This window comes from Babylonia areolata, chromosome 5, assembly GCF_041734735.1.
Source record: "Babylonia areolata isolate BAREFJ2019XMU chromosome 5, ASM4173473v1, whole genome shotgun sequence".
NCBI lineage: Eukaryota > Metazoa > Mollusca > Gastropoda > Neogastropoda > Buccinidae > Babylonia > Babylonia areolata.
Window position 1 is genome coordinate 21,534,415 of NC_134880.1, and position 21,111 is coordinate 21,555,525.

The following is a 21,111-nucleotide window of genomic DNA, read 5'->3' on the forward strand; positions in this document are numbered from 1 at the left end:
AGGTATATAATTATTGTTATTGTCGCTATAGACTCTGTCTGACACACAAAACATCTCAGTCAACAAAACAGCTCGTGATAGAATTATTGGTTGGTATGGTGTCACGTCAGCTTCAAATGGTTTAAATACAATTTTCATTTGTAAAAAAAATAATTAAAAATAAAAATAAAAAAATAAAAATAAATGTCAACTATATGGGGGTTCAGTTTTGTGATGTTCCCAGTGTGAAATCTTTTTTTTTTTTTTATTCGATTCGAATTAGATCTCTCTCTCTCTCTCTCTCTCTCTCTTGTGGTGATGGTGGTGGTTGGGGTTGGGGGTGGGGATGAATTAAGATAAGATTAAGCAATAAAGCTTCGATTTTCTTTTCTTCTTTATGGGCTGTGTAACTCCCACGTTCACTGGTATGAACACGAGTAGCCTACTCTTTAACGTGAATAACCGTCTTTTGTATTTGTATTTCTTTTTGTCACAACAGATTTCTTGGTGTGAAATTCGGGCTACTCTCCCCAGGGAGAGCGCGTCGTTACACTACAGCGCCGCCCTTTCTTTTTTTTTTCATTTTATTTTATTTTATTTTTGGCCGCGTGCAGTTTTATTTGTTTTACCTATCGAAGTGGGATTTTTCTACAGAATTTTACCAGGAACAACCCTTTTGTTGCCGTGGGTTCTTTTACGTGCACTAAGTGCATGCTAGCACACAGGACCTCGGTTTATCGTCTCATCCGAATGACTAGCGTCCAGACCACCACTCAAGGTCTAGTGGAGGGGGAGAAAATATCGGCGGCTGAGCCGTGATTCGAACCAGCGCGCTCAGATTCTCTCGCTTCCTATGCGGACGCGTTACCTCTAGGCCGCGTTACTTCTAGGCCGTCACTCCATTTACCCACTGCCATCGGGTGTTTTTGTTTCTTACTTTCTCAAAAAAAAAAAAAATAAATAAATAAATTTAAAAAAATAATAATAATAAACACCCCCACCCCTGCCTCTCTCTCTCTCCCTTCTTTCCCTCCCTATTAAAAAAAAAAAAAAAAGTGATCGTCGATTACTCATCACTTTATGCGCGAGAGAAAATCAGAGATGATATTTCTGTCATTGTAGGTGGCATGAAAAGCGGAAGGGTGGTGGGTAGAGTACATGGTGTGAGGTGTCCATCGAGGGTGTGTGTGTGTGTGTGTGTGTGTGTGTGTGGCTGGGGAGAGGAGGGGGGCGGGGGGGAGGGGCGTAGCGGCGGACAGACGTTGAGAAAGTGGGGGTGGGGACAGGGGTGATGGTTTCGTGAGAGAGGACGAACTAACGAACGAAGAGAGAGAAAGAAAGAGAGAGAGAGAGAGAGAGAGAGAGAGAGTGCGCGCGCACTGTGTGTGCCAGCATGCGCTTTGGCATGTTTTCGTATTAGCTTCAAGTCAATCCCGGCTGTTGACAGCCTAATTAGGGAAATGCCATTCATTTGGCATGCAATGCGGTGATCGAGACACACAGCTCTCCACACCTCCACCCCACCCCCACTCTGCCTTACCTCTTCTTTTTGTTGCTACACTTCCTGTTCCTACCGATTTCATACCTACTATGATTATCTTAAATCCTACTCTAGTAGGTAATCTTATCCAAATTCTATAATAATAATAATAATAATGAAGCAAAAGTTGTTGTTTTTTAAAAGAGGGGGTGGGGTGTAATATTTTTTATTTCTATTTTCTTTGTCTATTTAGCAGGGGATGATGGGTGGATTTTTCGTGGTTTTTGTGATGTTGTTTTTTGTTGCGGGTAATACTTTGATCGATGTGTCTGCCTGCCCGTCGATCTAAATTATCCACTCTATTAGTTTACTGTCTTGTCTCTGGCACGGCAGCCAACATTTAGCTGAAAAAGTGACCCATAAATTAATCTCTCTGGATAATGCTGACCAGTGCAAGATACAAGAGAGAGAGAGAGAGAGAGAGAGAGTCGTTTAGATCCAAGGGAGACTACACACATACAGAAACGCACAAAACCCGGGCGAACTCGTCACGCAGCTTTTTTTAAAATTTGTTTTCGGCTTTGGTGCTAATTTTAATGAACAGATTGATTTGGCACCACCACACGGCCATTGTGGAAACACCAACTCCAGGAAGGATGCTCAATCAGTCTGGTGATACTACTGACCAGTTAGTTAGTGCCATCAGATTGGGGGGATTCAGAAGAAGATCGTGTCCTGTCTATGGTGACACAGAACAGATACTGCTGAACACCACCAAACTGATTCAGCTGCAGTACAGTGTCTCCTCAGGGGTGTGGCCCCATCAGGACTTACCACTGGCAGCTCACTGTCAACGGTGGAGGAAGGTGGTAAAATGGATAAGATGCTCATCTGCCAATACAGAGTCCACGAGGGTTTGGGTTCAAATCCAGCTCTCACCCTTTCTCTTAAGTTTGACTGGAAAATCAAACCGTGCGTCTAGTCATTTGAATGAGACGATAAACCGAGGTCCCATACACAGCATGCACTTAGCGCACTGAAAAAGAACCTACGGCAACAAGTGTTGTCCCCTGGCTAAATTCTGTACAAAAAAATCCACTCTAATAGGTACACAAATACACACACACACACACACATGCACTCAAGGCCTGACTAGGTGCGTTGGGTTATGCTGCTGGTCAGGCATCTGCCCAGATGTTGTGGTGTAGCATATATAGATTTGTCTGAACGCAGGGACGCCTCCTTAAGAATCTGAAACTGAAACTAAACTGTAAACGGCTTGCACCGAGACTGTGGCAGACAAGTTAAGGAGCGTGGTGGTTTGTGAATGGGAAATTGTGGATGAGCTGCTTGAGAGTAATACCACTAAAACTGCATGGATGACAGCACAATGCACACACACACACACACACTCTCACTCACACACACTCACACATACACAGGCACGTGCACACACACACACACACACAACTTTCATCTGGATTTTCTTCCATTAGTAATCTCCTCAAACTTTCACACAGACAAGTTAAGAAAGAAAACAACAACTGTCATTACCTCTGATGTCTCTTAACTTACACATTCTGTTCACTTTAAACGCTTCAATAACAAACAAACATCATTTGCAAACTACATCATACACACACACACACCGATGGACACACACTCATCAGCATGTCAGCATTATTCAAACAGTAATTTAGTGTATCCTACATACTGTCGTAAACAAAATAAAGAACCAGTGCATTTCTGAACTGCTCCATCCAACCAATTTTGCACGTATCTGAGTATCAAAATGCTGGTGTGCATATACACACATATGTACACCCTCTTGGATTTCAATGTAGTAAATGAAGTCTCTCTTTCAATCTCTCTAGCACATACACACCCACGCACATACACACACACACACCCTTTTGTGTCAAATTACAATGAAATCGCGTACACACACGCACGCACATACACACTTTTGGGATTCATAAGAATGAAATTAAGCCTTACACACACTTTTGGAATTAATGACAATGAAGTCACACACACATGCACACACATATTTTTTTTTATTAATGACAATGAAGTCAAGCCTCACACACACACACACACAAAACACACACACACACACTTCACTTTTGGGTTTCATGACAATAAATGAAGTCAGTCACACTCACACACTTTTTTGTTTCATGACAATAAATGAAGTCACACCCACAAACACACATGCACTTGATGAGATGAGGGATTACTAGACCTAAAAGAGCCTATGGAATACAGATTAAGGTGTTACTGGAAGAAAGAGAGTGAAGGAGGTGTGTGTCGGGGGCAGTGGGGGGGGGGGGGGGTTGGTGAAGGGGGGGGAGGAGAACGAATAAACAAAAACTCATGATTTAAATTCTGGTCATTTGAACTAAAACCACATGGTGAACATAATCACCAGTTATGTTTTAGAAATATTGTACATAATTATGTACATATCTTGATTCTGATTTCATTTGTTCTCTTTGTCTGGACACTAGTGAAAACAGGACTCCAACTGATCCTTCAATAATAATAAGAGATTTTATTATTTATAATAATAAAAAAAAAAAAATATATATATATATATAACCATTATATATATCTATAATGGGGGGGGGGGGGGGGGCATAGAAGAAAATAAGGCTACACTTCATCTGTCTATATACTAATGCTAGATAAACCATTTCACTTCCGGAACTATTTGTGGTTCTTACAAAATAATCATCACCAACTTCTAAAACAAAAATCATAAAAATTAAAATTCTGCACAAAAGTATGTAAAAATATGTTTTCTTGGAGGAAAATGAATGGAAAATATAATTACCTTAATTTCAGTGTTGACAGGATAAGATAACTCACACTCAGGGGAAGATAACTCAGATTTTTAAAGAAATAAAATACACAAAATATTCAATTTTATTTTATTTTATTGGTAGAAATAGTGTTAAAATATCAGCAAATACATTAGACACAACAAACAAGTGCAATTATGTTGTTTCCTTTCTGTTGTTCAATGACAATGATCCAAAAAGTGTGTGTTCGTGTGTGTGTGTGTGTGTGTGTGTGTGTGTGTGCGTGCGTGCGTGCGTGCGTGCGTGCGTGCGTGCATGCATGCGTGCGTGCGTGTGTGTTGACATATTTTTGAAAAGCGCATAGAGCCCTATCAAAAGAATAGGGACCATATAAATTAACTTTTTTTTCATTCAAAGTTCATTTGCTTTCTTTTTTGGACATTACTGAAAACAGGACTCCAATTCATCATTTTGTCTACTGATAAATATTATATTCCACAATATGAATACTGATCATCTGTGCTATTTCTCAACAACAGGCATGGAAGGCCAAGAGAGAAGGGCCAAAATGGCCAAATTTCATTTTAACAGCACGCATATATAGCTTACTAGTTCATTTATTCATTATCATACTATTCAGTGGATTCAGCAACTAAAGATCAGCAGCAAGAAAACATGTGTACTAACAGATCTGCCCAAATCATACATGTGTTTCTTCAACACAGTATGTTCATATCCTGTTTTTTTTTAATTATCTTTTTTTTTTTTTTTTTTTTTTTTTCTCATTCAGCACTTGAAATGGAAAATTCGATGGGCACAATAGCCGAGTGGTTAAAACGTTGGACTTTCAATCTGAGGGTCCCGGATTCAAATCTCGGTGACAGCGCCTGGTGGATAAAGGGTGGAGATTTTTCTGATCTCCCAGGTCAACATATGCACAGACCTGCTAGTGCCTGAACCCCCTTCGTGAGTATACGCAAGCAGAAAATCAAATATGCACGTTAAAGATCCTGTAATCCATGTCAGTATTCGGTGGGTTATGGAAACAATAAGATACCCCAGCATGCACACCCCCGAAAGCCGAGTATGGCTGCCTATATGGCGGGATAAAAACGGTCATACACGTAAAAGCCCACTCGTGCAAATACAAGTGAACGTGGGAGTTGCAGCCCACAAACGCAGAAGAAGAAGAAATGGAAAATTCAAGGTGAGTGTGAGAACTTTAAAGATTCCCCACCACACCCTCATCTGGCAAAGCAAACTTGTGAATGTCTGTGAATGGGGTTTTGGCAATGAGAGCATGGGAGGTAACTGACAAAGGAAGCAGTACACTATGGCCCAGTGAGAACCTTGGGGAAAAAAAAAAAAAAGAATTATGAAGGACTTCATAACCCCCCCCCCCACACACACACACACACACACCAGGCAAATGTGTAATGTGGAGAGGGGGCAATCATTAACTGTGAAACTGGTGTCACACACTATAGGGAGAACAATTGCTAATCAACGTTCCACACAAAACATTCAACGCCAAGCAATGTACACTGAATCTATCTAAAATGTAAACTAGAAAAAAAATCAAGAATTTCAAGAGTCCAACACTCTCCAATACCACATTTGAGCTGCCAAGTAGTGCTATGCCCTTCAGTTATGTTTCCAGAGACGCCAACCCCCTGTCAAGTGTGTGTAGGAACAATCAGGAAATTTGGTAGGAACATTCTGAATTTGGTAGAAACGCTCGGACTCCCAGCCACATCAGCAAACATACATTTTATCTACAAGGCATACAAACACTTGGGCCCAACTGCAACATGGTGTGACTGCTATGATTACGCTGATTGGTCCATGCAATACTGTTTCAATGATCATCATCGAGTGAGACCAAGGTTAGTAGCAGCGACTTCCCTGGTCTCGTGATCGGTAGGTCTAAAGAGTCTTGGTAATGTTACGACAAGAAAGCATGTGACCATGCTATCTAGTCGAAAATGAACTCGTCGGAACAATCTTGACGTTGGCGTAACGACGGAACAAACTGCGACTGATCGTAACAAAATACCGCAAAATTGTAACAGTTGGCATCTCAGTGTTCCCTTTTTTTCTTGCAAAATTAATACAATCTGATAAAATGTCACTGTGTCTTTCATTTTTTTGGGGTTTTTTTTGCTCATTTTGTTTTGCTGCACTGACTCTAACAAACGGTTAACAAAAATACATACATATGAGAGAAGCACCGACTCTTTTAACAAAATATACAAACATGCACATGAAAGACGCACTGACTCAGACAGACAGTTAAGAAAAAAATATATATATATGCAAGTGAAAGACGCAATGACTTTTGACAAAACGGGGGATAACAAAAAGTACAGACACATGAAAGATTGACTGCAAAAGGCACACTTTGTCCACAGCGGACAGGCACTGAATCTGGTGCCAGGTTGTGCTGCTTTCTGCAGAAAAACCATCACTCATCTATGGTATGATTCATCTCAGCTTTCTTTGGTTCACAATCAATGCACGCCCTATAGTCATACAAATCCACGCCACCTTGTATTTCTCATCTATGTTTGGTAACACCTTGGATGATTGATAATGACACTGTTTGAGATTTGACAATCACATCTTATATATGCCAAATAGCCATGTGTTACAAATTTTGTCCACTTACTCTGTCAAAAGCACCATGTGATGGATGAGGTGGTCAAATGGTAAGAGAACTGGATTCTTGCTTCGGTTTCTTTAGTACTGAACTTCAACCCCTATTGCACCTAAAGGGTTAATTAAGGGTGGAATTTTTTTTCTGATCTCCCGGGTCAAATTATGTGCAGACCTGTTAATGCCTGAACCACTTTTGTGTGTATACGACACACACAGAAGATCAAATATGCCTGTTAAAGATCCTGGAATTGATGTCAACTTTCAGTGGGTTATGGAAACATGAACGTAACCAGCATTCACATTCCTGAAAAAGAGTATGGCTGCCTACATGGAGGGGTCAATAAACAAAAAAACAAACAACAAAAAAAACAAAAAAAAAAGTTACAAGTCTGTGTGAGTGCGTATACGTGTGTGCGACTGAAACCCTGATTGAATGACACAAGAAACAAATGATGAGCACCCAGTGACAGCTGGTAGTCAGCTCTACCCAGGTAGGCAGCCTGTTGTACAAATGACTCCGTGTTTGTAAAGCGCTTAGAGCTTGGTCTCTGACAAGAGGATCGTACCAATATCTTTATTGCTCCCTTCATTTTCGATTGAATTGTCCAATAATAGTTCATGTCTGTACTTCTTCTTCGAGCTAATGCTCCAATGCTTTCTCAGAATCAGCTAAAGCAATTTTGGTTGTGGTGCACCTCAGGTCGCAAAGCTTAAGCCGGTTGTCGCCATTTTGCTGCGCGTGTGATCGGCGAGTCAAAACACAGCCAGTAACCCCACCAAATAGTTCAAATAAAGGACTATCCCATGATGTAGATGGGGTTTCTAGCTATCAATAGAATCTAGAAAGATTCCCCAAGCTAAAGCTACCACTGTTTTTGTCAGTGTACTCAATACAAACCAGGGAAAAGTCAAAATATTTCTGTGACGAGTTATCCCGTCACTGTGGCAGTGAAGCGTAGACAGCTGCACTGAGGAGTTATCTCCATATACAGGCAGCATAGGGGTTAACTCTTTCCATATGAACGGCGAAAGAGATGACGTTAACAGCGTTTCACCCCAATTACCATCATCAAAATATTGCAAGTGGAAGGCTCTTATACTGAAGACGTGAATGTTGACAAAGAATACCACAATTCTGACGATGGAAGCTAAAGGTTGGGTCATTCAGACACCCACTAGACATCCGAGGGGTCTGTGTAGAGGAGAAGAGAGGACTGGCCGTACTGAGTGAGTTAAGAAAAACAAACCAAACAGAAAATTATGTAATGTTCAAAATTATTTTTGGATGCAGAAAAAAAAGGAAAAAAAAGAAAAGAAATACCACCACCGCAAGTCTATTCTCTTTTAATGACAAATGTTTAAAATTATTCTAAGACACAGTTAAGAAAAAAAAATAAAATAAAGGCTCTACTCTTTTCTCTATAAATGACAGATCGACTCTATCCTCTAGAAACAACAAAGTATTCCGCACAACCAAAATCCAAAACACTCTTGAATCTTGTTTGGCTGAAATACTGTTTCTCGTTAAGCTGTCAATCTCCACCAGCCTCTTGACTGCGGAGCTCCTATCATCTGCACTTGCATCAGTAAAACCTACCCATAAAACCAAGCACCATTCAAATCTCAGCAGTAATGCAAATGTTCAACAGACTTTCCACTTTGTACATATCTACAGCACACCATTTCATACACATCCGTACCACAGAAGTTGATGCCATTCATGTCACGCCGCCAACATAATGAAGACTTAACTAGAGTTTTTTTTCCCTAAAGAAGATGGTGACCTCTGTAAACTGGGAAAAAAAAAAAAAAAAAAAAAAAAACATTAAAAAACAAAGGGCTGTGATGATGTTTTTCAACAACAAGATGTTTCAGTCAAGGCAAGTCAACTCCTTATCTGTTGTTTGCTATAAACTCAGATTTTCCCAGTCTGCAATCATCCGTTTGAATTCTCTGCCTTTTTCAGTCTTCTGCTTTGGTTGACTCACTTTAACACAGGCTGGGCCAAAAAAAAAAAAAAAAAAAAAAACCAAAAAAAAAAACCAAAAACACCCGATTCACGGAAAAAAACAACAACAACAACAAAAACAAACCCTCAGGCAAACATCTCCACTGATTCACCAATCACATATTTCATATTTTTCTGTGTCTGTCAACTACAAAGATTCCCATCACATCAAAACATGTTTGCTGCCGTCCATCCAGCTGCTGGCAAAGTGTATGCTGCCATTACGACTGACATTATTTCACTGGTTCCATAATAATTCATGTAAAACCTTGTTCCACACTGTAGTAAATGCAGAACAGGAATTACCGGGGGAAAAAAAAAAAGAAAAAAAAAAAAAAGAAATCTTCATCATTTACACACGAAGCACTGAAAAACAAACAAACAAACAAAAAAAATCCTGTGCGAACGACAGTTTCACATATGCTCCCCCCACCTCCTCTCCCTCCCTGAGGCATGCAGAAATAGGATTCGGCAATGGAGTCAAAGAAATGGAGATGATGATGACGATGTGAGATGTGACTCAGACTCAAGGAAGGAAGGAAGGAGGCAGAAAGGCTGAGAGACTTATCTGCCGACGCAGTGTCTATAAGGGTCTGCGTTTGATCACCGCTCTTGACCTTTCTTCACAGTGTGACTGGAAAACCAAACTGAGCGTCTAGTCATCCCGATGAGAAGATAAACCAGGGCCCCCATCCATGCGCAGCCAGCACTTGGTGCACTGAAAAAGAGCCCACGGCAACGTAAGTGTCGTCCTTTGTATTTGTATTTCTTTTTATCACAACAGATTTCTCTGTGTGAAATTTGGGCTGCTCTCCCCGGGGAGAGCGCGTCGCTACACTACAGCGCCACCCATTTTTTTGTACTTTTTCCTGCGTGCAGTTGGATTTGTTTTTCTTATCCAAGTGGATTTTTCTACAGAATTTTGCCAGGAACAACCCTTTTGTTGCCGTGGGTTCTTTTACGTGCGCAAAGTGCATGCTGCTAACGGGACCTCGGTTTATCGTCTCATCCGAATGACTAGCGTCCAGACCACCACTCAAGGCCTGGTGGAGGGGGAGAAAATATCGGCGGCCGAGCCGTGATTCGAACCAGCGCACTCAGATTCTCTGGCTTCCTAGGCGGACGCGTTACCTCTAGACCATCACTCCACATATGGCAAAAACATGTTGGCAAGATTCTGTAGAAATCCAGCTCTGATGTATAGGTACCCCGAGGCCTGACTAGCGTAGCTGGTTTATGCTGCTGTCAGGCGTCTCCCTCGCAGATGCGGTGTAACTTATTTGTGTCTGTCCAAATGCAGATGAAGCCTCCTTGAGAGACAAACTGAAACTGACACAGCGCCTCAGTTGATTTCTGCTCCCTTCCGTATGAAGGCCCGGAGGTTCCACTGCTTGTGGCTCATGAGGTGAGGCCCGTTGTTCACACACAGTACCGTCATGTTGTCCGCATACTCCAGATCAGGCAGCAACTGAAAAATAATAACGATACTAATCGTAACAACAATAATAACAATAATGATAATATCAATAGCAGTAATATTATACTATCAATAATAATAATGGATACTTATATAGCACACTATCCAGAAATCTGCTCTAAGTGCTTTACAAAAACACTTTTGTTAACATAACACATTACATCAATGTTACATACACACACCGAAATGTGACTACACACACACACACACACACACACACACACACAATGCATACAAACATTTTAACATACATGTGTACCTAACAGCTGCCCTCAACACATACACACACACAGGCATGCACAAACATACATAAACACATGTTATTAATTATCATTAATAGAATAGAATAAATCTTTTATTACCAAGTGTACCGGGGTCACAAGGAATACTGAGGGGGATAGTACATATAAAGGAACAAACATAAATCAAAAATCATACACAAACACAAATGCAACAGCACAAACACACTCACACGTGCACACGCGCGCACGCACACACACACACACACACACACGCGTTTGAACAGAAGCCGCATATCACATGTTGATGGGGCTGATGACTAGATCTTCAGGTAATCGGTTGTTGATTGCACTTTTCTATTTTATCATACTGGATTTGTTCAAGAGACAGGGCATTGACTGCTTTTGGGGGAAAAGCTACTGGCAAAGCGATTGGTTTTCATCCTTATACTTCTGTTCCGTTGACCAGAGGGGAGCATCTTGAAAATCCCCAAAACTGGATGTGATTCGTCCTGGCTGATTGATTTTGCTTTTTTGAGTACCCGCTTATGATATATGTCATCTAGAGAAGGTACATCAGCTCCGGTAATCTTGGCAGCTGTTTTTACGATTCAAATGACAATTTTAATGATAATTCATGTACTTTTTTAGCACTACATCTTGTGCAGAAACAAGTCATAGAGCTTTCACACCCAACTTTTATATGCATGCGTAACTGAAATGAATGGATGAAAGACAAAACTTATAAACACATGCAGGTACATTTTATTTTGATTGTTTTTTTGTTTTTTTTAATAAAAACTAAATGCATAAAATATTCTTAAAACCAAAAAAAACCCAGCAGCTGGTAACAGACAAGATGTTATCTTGGTAACAGATAAAATCTTATCTAACTTTATTGCTAAATATCCCAGCCGACCACATGTAGCCATATCAGGACTGAAAAACTGTAAATACAGGCCCAATAAATCTGAAAAGTACAAGGAAAAAAAAAAAAAAAAAAAAAAAAAAAAAAGAGAAAAAACCCTGAAAAAGAAGGCACAAGGACACAACTGGTAAAGAAAATCAGGCAGAAGTACGGTCCCTTTTTATTTGTCTTTGTATTTCATTTTGTATTTCTTTTTATCACAACAGATTCCTCTGTGTGAAATTCGGTCTGCTCTCCCCAGGGAGAGCGCATCACTACACTACAGTGCCACCATTTTTTTTTTTTTTTTTTTTTTTTGCAGTTTAATTTGTTTTTCCCATCAAAGTGGATTTTTCTACATAATTTTGCCAGGAACACCCCTTTTGTTGCCATAGGTTCTTTTACGTGGGCTAAGTACATGCTGCACACGGGACCTCGGTTTATCGTCTCATCCGCAAGACTAGCGTCCAGACCACCACTCAAGGTCTAGTAGAGGAGGAGAAAATATCGGCGGCTGAGCCGTGATTCGAACCAGCGCGCTCAGATTCTCTCGCTTCCTAGGCGGACGCGTTACCTCTAGGCCATCACTCCACAAATATATATGCATGCACTCAAAGCCTGACTTACGCTTTGGGTCATGCTACTGTCAGGCATCTGCCTAGCATGATGTTGTGTAGTGTTTATGAATTAGTCCACAAGCAGTGATGCCTACTTGGGAAACTGAAAGTGTACTAGAGCAACAGGCTCAAGGGATGTAAATCATTATATCTAGATTCTGATTCACAACCTTTAAAAAAAAAAAAGACATCTCCTACCTTGGGGGTGAGCAGAAAGTACTGAGAGGCGCTCTGCTTGCACACTGTCTGCACCACCAGTTCAAACACTTTACGCTCATTGACCGGGTCCATGCCCTGAAAAAGGCAAACAAGGCAAAATCAGTCCATGGAGAACAAGGCCTTCAAGACCCACTTGTGACTGAGAGTAAAACACACAAGCTTTTTATGTATTGAGTATAATTTCAAAATGTAATGTTTAAGATGAGAAAGATCAGTTTAAAGCAAATTAAGTCCCATAGCATTAATTACAGAGTAATTTCCCTTTTTTACTATCTGCACCAAAATGTTTGCAAAATAAATAAAACTTCCATGCTTAGCAAAAGAAGTTCCTGTTTGAACAAAAAATGATAATAATGACTGCTCTTGTTGTTGGGTCAGAATATCAGATCAAAGTGCCAAGTTTAGAGAATACAAAAAATATAAATATAACAGTAAATGCAGTTTGCATATAATTAGGCTTCATTATTTATTTTTTTGTGCCCAACCCAGAGGTGCAACATTGTTTTAAACAAGATGACTGGAAAGAACTGAATTTTTCCTATTTTTATGCCAAATTTGGTGTCAACTGACAAAGTATTTGCAGAGAAAATGTCAATGTTAAAGTTTACCACGGACACACAGACACACACGCAGACAACCGAACACCGGGTTAAAACATAGACTCACTTTGTTTACACAAGTGAGTCAAAAATAGTGTGTCAACATTCACAAGAAGACACAAAACACACAACACGAACTGATTCACATATAATGTAATAGTGTTGAAGCGAGGGAGGAGGCGGCGGGTTGGCTTTGTTGAGAGAGCCTGAAGTAGAGGGCCCAGAGTGTCCACGAATCGATTGTGACCGCGCCTTAATTTTAGCCCGATCACCCAATCGAGCCATGTAATTATGTGACCTGATTGAAGACATTGTTTGACACAAAGCAAGAACGCCCAATAATAGACAGACAGACAGAATATAGGGAAAAAAAAAAAAAGCCGTATGAAGAGAACAGGAACAGGAGTCAAGATGGTTGCCAGAAAAAAAGAGGGAGCCAGTAAGGGTGGCAAAGGGGAGGTTACCTACTTCCACTGTTATCGGCCATAGCTATTTTCGATTTCCCCGCATAGGCCGGTATTAGTTTGCACAGGACAGGAATGTCAGACCCCTGCTGGAGTCTGCACTAGTGGGTCACAGTCAAGTATATGTTGTTAAAATACAAGAGGGCCAAATCTTCAGCTGAAGTGCTACACGTTATTGTGCAGAGTTACCTGGTTGATTTCATCCACACAGCGGAAGGGGCACTTGGCCAGCTCCTGCAGGGCCATCATGTAGAGCACTGTGGCCACGCTGCGCTCCCCTCCGCTCTGGTGGAATGGGGTGAGCTCCCTTAGCGTCTCCCCATCTCGGAACTTCACCTTGATCCGCACCCCGTACCGGTCATAAGCCTCCTGCCTCGCAAGACACACACAGCGATGATGCGTTCATGTCACCAAACACACAGCAACAGTGTTAAACACCAGTAATGCGTACATGTCACCCAACACACGGCAATAATGCAACACACACCAGTGATGCATTCATGTCACCCAATACACAGCAACAGTGTTCAACAGCAATAATGCGTTCATGTCACCCAACACACAGTAATGATGCAACACACAGCAGCAATGCATTCATGTCACCCAACACACAGCAATAAACAAGTAAAAAAAAAAAAAATTTTTAAATCATGACAACACCAAAAGCCACACACATACACACAAAGAAAAAAAAAACCCACCGACCTGATCATCGGGAATGTTGAGGTCCACCTCCCCGCAGCAGTCCATGGCGGAGAAGAAGCGGGCAAAGTTGACATTGATGCGGTCGATGAGCTCCTTGAGGGGGTCCAGCCACTGGTTCCTCATGTCCGTCACGTCCCCCTTCAGCTGCTGCTCTTCCCGCTCCTTACGCTCCAGCTCCGCCCGCATCCGCTCTATCTCCTTCTGCCGGTTCTGGTACTGCTGCACCACCTGTGTACACAGATTGTGACCGTTCAGTCACCTCCCTCTGATACGATGCTGCTGTAAGCCTGTTAAAAGATCATTCATGTCATGACCGTTCAATGTCAGGTCAGAGGCAGAGGCACTTCTCTGCTACTGGTAACCATAAAGCCCAGTACTACCTGCCGCATGTGGGGAGTAAACCCAACGTAAAAATCCGATCTGGAGAGGGATAGTCCCTACCAGATTAGGCACATCATTAAAGATGGCTTTTAACCCTTTGAGCCCTGACCACAGCTTTACTGGTGTTGGGGAGAGGTGGCATAATGCCTGGCCACCGGTTGAGCGGTGCGTAAACACTTGTGTCGTGTTTTGCTATTGGTTGACTTATATTGAAGAGCCAATCAGAAAAACCGTAATATTCTGATGTCAGCAAACGTAGTACCAACATTGCCGCGCCTTTTCACTGTGTTTTGTGCATGTGCTTTGGATAAAAAAGATCGATTTCTACCATGAAGCATGCAGTCTCAACCTGACACGCCTCCTTTGATCAACTGATTCTGCATGCTCAGATTCATTTTCAACATCACTATCTGTAGCAAAATCATCCAATTCAAATTCCACCTCACTATCAGAGTAATCATTGTCATACTCTACTTCCGATAAATCATCAAGCATATCAATTACTTGCTGCGTTGTGTACAGTTGTTTTCTCGCACGTTTTGTCCCTGATTTCTGCCCTGACGGGCCAGGTTGAGGCTCTGCACGTTTCAAGTGTTTACGCACCGCTCAACCTGTGGCTGGGCATTATGTCATTTTTCTCTGCCACTGGTAAAGCAGTGGTCAGGGCTCAAAGGGTTAAGGGAGGTGGTAGCTGGCCCCCTATACATAACGTGCGGCATGCATAGCCCACCAGTGTGTGGATACGCCACGGTGCCCACGAACCAGCCCCTATGCACAAGTCAAATAATAAGAGGTCATCCCAACAGCGAAGCAGGCAGAAGAGGAGACATCTCCTATCAGCTGCAATGGCGGATGAGGATGCCAAACAACAGGTAGGGAGACTTGTGAGCACACTGGTGGCCCAGGGCATAGGGTCGCTCTATACTGGGCCACAGCAGCAGTGGAGTCCGGCAGCCCCCTGAGTGTCTGAGCAGCCCTCTTTAGGATCGCTCTGCTCAAGGGGGTAGAAAAGGTGCCCCAAACATAACCTGCTTCACTTCTCCCTGGCCAGCTTACTGCGGCTGTTGGGGATCCCTCACAGCGGTTGACAAACTACTTCTTCTTCTGCGTTCGTGGGCTGCAACTCCCACATTCACTCGTATATACGCGAGTGGGCTTTTACGTGTATGACCGTTTTTAACCCGCCATGTAGGCAGCCATACTCTGCTTTCGGGGGTGTGCATGCTGGGTATGTTCTCGTTTCCATAACCCACTGAACGCTGACATGGATTACAGGATCTTTAACGTGCGTACTTGATCTTCTGCTTGTGTATACACACGAAGGGGGTTCAGGCACTGGCAGGTCTGCACTATGTTGACCTGGGAGATCGTAAAAATCTCCACCCTTTACCCACCAGGCGCCGTCACCGTGATTCGAACACGGGACCTTCAGATTGAAAGTCCAACGCTTTAACCATTCGGCTATTGCGCCCGTCAGTTGACAAACAAAAAAGAATGCCCTAATTCAGTAAATGAAAAGTTGTATGCTTTTTCTTGTACGGGTGATTTATTCCATAATCGCTATTGATTACAATGACATAGTTATGGAGAGCCGGGTACTGGTCTTGATTATTGTCTCGTTTTGAGTTGACTGTGTAATGGACTATAATGACATCTGTTACTGTTAAAGTTCACTGTATTCAGTTTTTTTTCCCCCATCTATTCTGAATTGACATAATGAATTTATGTACAAAATAAAACAATGGTTGACCCAAGATAGTCCATGACACACACACACACACACACACACACAAATTAAGGACAAAAAAGAAAGAAAAAAAAGAAGAAAGTGATGATGCTCAACCTTGGCACATGGAACGTGAGAACTCTGCTGGATAACATCAAGGCAGACAGACCAGAGAACGTTAGATTTTTGGTTTTTTTTAATCACTCTTCACAATTGAAGTGTTCCAAATTTACTTTCATGTAAAACTGTGGTGTTTTCAGCATATCGTAAGCTGTCTTCTGCAACAAAATAAATAAAGCCTTATTCTACATGATTTGTTTATCTTTTTTTTTTTTTTTTTGGTATGTGTGTTCTGTGAGGAGTTACTTCCTATCATACAGGATTTAGGAGTTCCCTTTGAATTTTTCTGTCAGGAAGCAGAGGGTTAACCAAACAACATGCTCACAGATTCATCTATTTGGAACATGGAGTCGGCTCGTGCCTGCTGCCGATGAATCTCGTCGTCAAGCTCTTCCAGCGTTTGGGGACAGCTGGCAAACACCTGGAACCCAACCTGAGATCTATCAAAGCACTGTACACACAGACAAAGCTTGTCAAAGTAGAAAAAAATAATGAGAGGTGTGTGTGTGTGTGGTGTGTGTGTGGTGTGTGTGGTTCGTGTGTATATGTATTATGTGTGTGAGTGTGTGCACGCGTGCGTGTGTGCGTGTGTGTGTGTGTGTCTGCGTGTGTGCATGTGTGCGTGTGGGTGACAGAGCAAGAGAGAGAGGTACATCATGTGTCTGTGAAATGTGTGTGTGTGTGTGTATGTGTGTGTGTGTGTGTGTGTGTGTGTGTGTGTGTGTGTGTGTGTGTGTGTGTGTGCGTGTGCGTGTGTGTGTGTGTGCGTGACAGAGCAAGAGAGAGAGGTACATCATGTGTGTGTTGTGTGTGTGTGTGTGTGTGTGTGTGTGTGTGTGTGTGCATCATGTATACCACAATTCACTATGGAAATGGCCAGGAATATATATGTGTGTGTGTGTATGTACGGTGTCTCAGAAAGAAGGATATTCCTGGTGTGCAAGAGATAAATGGAAGTTGTTTCTGAATTGTTTTCTTGCTTAGCCATTATCACTTTTTCTTACACTCTTGCATTTACTCCAAACACAGCCAAACACTTACAAAAGTTTCTGTCTAATTTGTGAATGCAAAATGGTTAAATAACAAACAAAAGTAATTAAAAGACATAATGAGGTTTTCATATGGTGAAACAGCTGCTGTTTGCTGTTGATGTATGTAATGACCTCTGCTGCGACCCACAAAAAGCACACACACACACACAAACATGCACATAGTCAGATCTGATGGTAAAGCATGGTCCCATTTGCACCATGCATTTTGCACACATAAAAGAACTCACAGAAATGAAAGTGCAATCCCTGACAAATTCTGTAGAAAAATCTATTCTGATAGTATAACAAATGCACCAAAAAAAAAAAAAAAGGGAAGTGCTGCACTGCAGTGAAACGCACTCCCAAGGGAGAGCAGCCTGGATTTCACACACACAGAAATCTGTTGTGACAAAAACTATTTCAACACAGCACAACACAACACACACATGCACGCACACCCACACCTAGTCGTACAACCCCCCCTTCCCCCCTTCTCCCCTCAACCTTCCACACACAGAAATATCCTTTTATAAGGCCTGCCTACAGCTCCTCTCTCCCAGAATTGTTTGTGGCCTTCTTGGATTCTTCCAGCAATACAACACACACACACACACACACACGTAGTCACACACACACCCACCCACACACAGAAATACCCTTTTAAGGTCTGCAGACAACTCTTCCCCCCTCAGTGGTGTTCTTGACTTCTTCCAGCAATACAACATAACACACAAATGTGCACACACACACACACACACACACACACACAGACACACACACGCAGTCACCCACCCACACACAGAAATACCCTTTTAAGGTCTGCAGACAACTCTTCCCCACTCAGTGGTGTTCTTGACTTCTTCCAGCAATACAACATAACACACAAAAGTGCACACACACACACACACACACACACAGTCACACACACACCCACCCACCCACACACAGAAATACCCTTTTAAGGTCCGCAGACAGCTCCTCTCCCCCAGTGGTGTTGGTGGCCCTCTTGGCTTCCTCCAGCTTCTCTCTAGCGCTCTGCTTGGCGTCTCGCACCTGCTGCCGGAGGGCCTCCACCTCTCTCTGTTCAAAAACACACAGCTTCAACAAAATTTGCATATTTTATCTTTCGTTAAGATAAAGGAGTTCATTCTTCTACTTTCCAACAACTTCAACAATATATATATATATTTTTTTGTTTGTTTGTTTGTTTATCTGACAGTTCATTTCTTTAATTTCCAACAACTTCGAAGCTGACTTACACATTTTTTTTGTTAGTTTATCTAAGAGTTCATTTCTGTACTTTCCAACAAAAAGCGAAATTTGGCCAAGCAGAGCAAACCAATAGGCCTAGTTTGCATCAGTTTGACATGGTACAGTATATGACACCAAACATTAATTTTAGTTTATCTAACTTATGTTTATCTAAATGCAGAATAGTTAATTACCTGTAAGTATTCTGATATTTGATTTTCCTAAAATTACGTTTAATCTAACACATTTTCCATGAACCACCAGTGCAGACTCTAGCAAAGGTATGATTCCCTGTCCTGTGCAAAGTACACACCCGCTGAAGGGGAGAAAACAAAAGTAGATGCAGCCAGTTACCTTCCCCTCGTTATTCATGTCAGTTGATTTGATGGTAACTAATTTGATTTCTTAGTTTGTTTTCATCCCCTGAAACTTCCTTGTATAATCTAAATGTTCATTTCTCATCACAGTTGTAACCTAACAGTTCAAGCACATTCTCATAGTAGAGGGCCAGAATGTCCACGAATCGATTGCGATCACGCCTTAATTTTAGCTCGATCGCCCAATCGAGCCACGTAATTATGAGACCCGACTGACGACATTATTTGACATAAAACAAGAACGCCAGAGAATTGACAGACAGACAGAAAATATGAAAAAACTTAGCCGTATGAAGAGCACAGGAACAGGAGTCAAGTGGGCTGCTGGAAAAAGAGGGCACTAGTCAGGGTGGCAAAGGGGAGGTTACCTACTTCCAGGAGGTTATTGGCCTTAGCTACATTCGTTTTCTCCGCATAGGCAGGTATTAGTTTGCACAGGACAGGAATGTCAGACCCCTGCCGCAGTCTCTACTAGTGGGTCACAGTTAAGTATGTGTTGTTAAATATACAGTTCAAGCATGTTCTCATACACATACATTGCACACTCCCACCCCCACACCCTCATGTCATGAACTCACCGTCAATGCCTGTAGTCATGTCATGAACTCACCGTCAATGCCTGCAGTCATGTCATGAACTCACCGTCAATGCCTGCAGTCCTTGCTGCTGATTCTGCAGCTGGGCCTCCAGCAGTGAGTATCGCTTCACCGTTTCTGCCTGCTCCAGACTCTTGCACACCTTCTGCTGGCTCAGCTCAAAACATTTCTGTCAACAACAAAACAGTTTCAGTTTCAAAGAAAAAAAAGGCAGAAGAAAAAAGAAAAAAAAAAAGAAAAAAAAAGGCAGATGCTTCATCTCTGCATTGACAACAAATACAGTGCTTCTGATTCAGCTGAGAGAGGTACAGAGACAGAGAGAGAGAGACAAGAGAGAGTGAGAGAAAGACAGAGTGAGAGAGAATGTGAATCAATGTGTGTAAGAGATAGAGCGCGTCAGAGAAAGAGAGAGAAATAGAGAGGTGTGTTTGCTGTGTTGTGTTGTGCTGTGCTGTCATGTGTGAGAGTGTGTTGTGTTGTGTTTAATGTGTGTGTGTGTGTGTGTGTGTGTGTGTGTGTGTGTGTGTGGTGAGGTGTATATGTGTGTGTGTGTGTTTGTCTGTGTGTGAGCACTTGAGGGCGTAATTTATACTTTTCTGCAGATGAGTCACATTTTCAATCAATGCTTCCTTGTACAATTATTTTGTGTACTGTTTTTATGGACGTTCTTAGAGCCCACTGCATAGGATGTTTGTGCCATATGATATATATCATAAAAATTATTGTAATTTCCTGCCTAGAATGCAATGCATCACATATGGGGTACCCCGTACTTTTTGTACAAAATTATAATTCAGTCACTGGTATTGTGCATACATCTGATAGGATGTGTTTGCACTGAGGAAAACAACAACAATAAACAAAAAAACAAAAACAAAAAATGAAAAAACACTGATAATTCAAATGACATACTCTCTCACAATCGCACAGTATGTGGCATGGAAGAAAGAATGTTTACGTTACAAAATCAACACCCCTCCCCTGCCCCCCCCAAAAGCAACAAAAAAACAATGAAAAAAACCAACAACAAAGTCAGTGATGATAAACTTTGTGTTGGCAACTCACTTAAGATTCAATCATTCCTCTGTTACTGGAAATCCTGCTAATTTTTCTTTTTAATAATACCGGTTGGTGACATGTACACAACATGTACATTTACCTGAGTGTGACCGTGCATCTTGGCTAAATTGACAATCTTCTGGTTGATGATGTCGAAGATTTTCTGACATGTGCGTCTTTCCTCAGCACTCAAATCAATGGCTTCCTTTCTCACTCTTTTTATGCTGGACAATAAGACACAACAGGAAGTTAACGGAAACAAATGTAGAAAAAAAAAAAAAAGGCGTTATGTCGGTTATCACTGTCAACTACTTTGCATCAAATCAAATCAATGAGCACAGACCTTTCCACAGGCACCACCTCCCTCCCCAGCACCTATCCACACACAGACACTGAAAAGCAGACACACACACA

General features: G+C 41.8%; 1 protein-coding gene across 1 annotated transcript in view; it reads right to left on the reverse strand.

The window, feature by feature from the left end:
* Positions 1 to 8,986: 8,986 nt before the first annotated feature.
* Positions 8,987 to 21,111, reverse strand: part of LOC143282415 (structural maintenance of chromosomes protein 5-like) — a 40,171-nt gene continuing 28,046 nt past the window's right edge. The window contains exons 18-25 of the mRNA XM_076588048.1: positions 20,798 to 20,921; positions 19,685 to 19,807; positions 18,369 to 18,494; positions 16,709 to 16,804; positions 14,157 to 14,384; positions 13,641 to 13,820; positions 12,368 to 12,463; positions 8,987 to 10,397 (exon numbers count right to left, since the gene is read on the reverse strand). Coding sequence (XP_076444163.1) covers positions 10,272 to 10,397; positions 12,368 to 12,463; positions 13,641 to 13,820; positions 14,157 to 14,384; positions 16,709 to 16,804; positions 18,369 to 18,494; positions 19,685 to 19,807; positions 20,798 to 20,921 — 1,099 coding nt within the window. The 3' untranslated portion in view covers positions 8,987 to 10,271. The remainder of the gene's footprint in view (positions 10,398 to 12,367; positions 12,464 to 13,640; positions 13,821 to 14,156; positions 14,385 to 16,708; positions 16,805 to 18,368; positions 18,495 to 19,684; positions 19,808 to 20,797; positions 20,922 to 21,111) is intronic.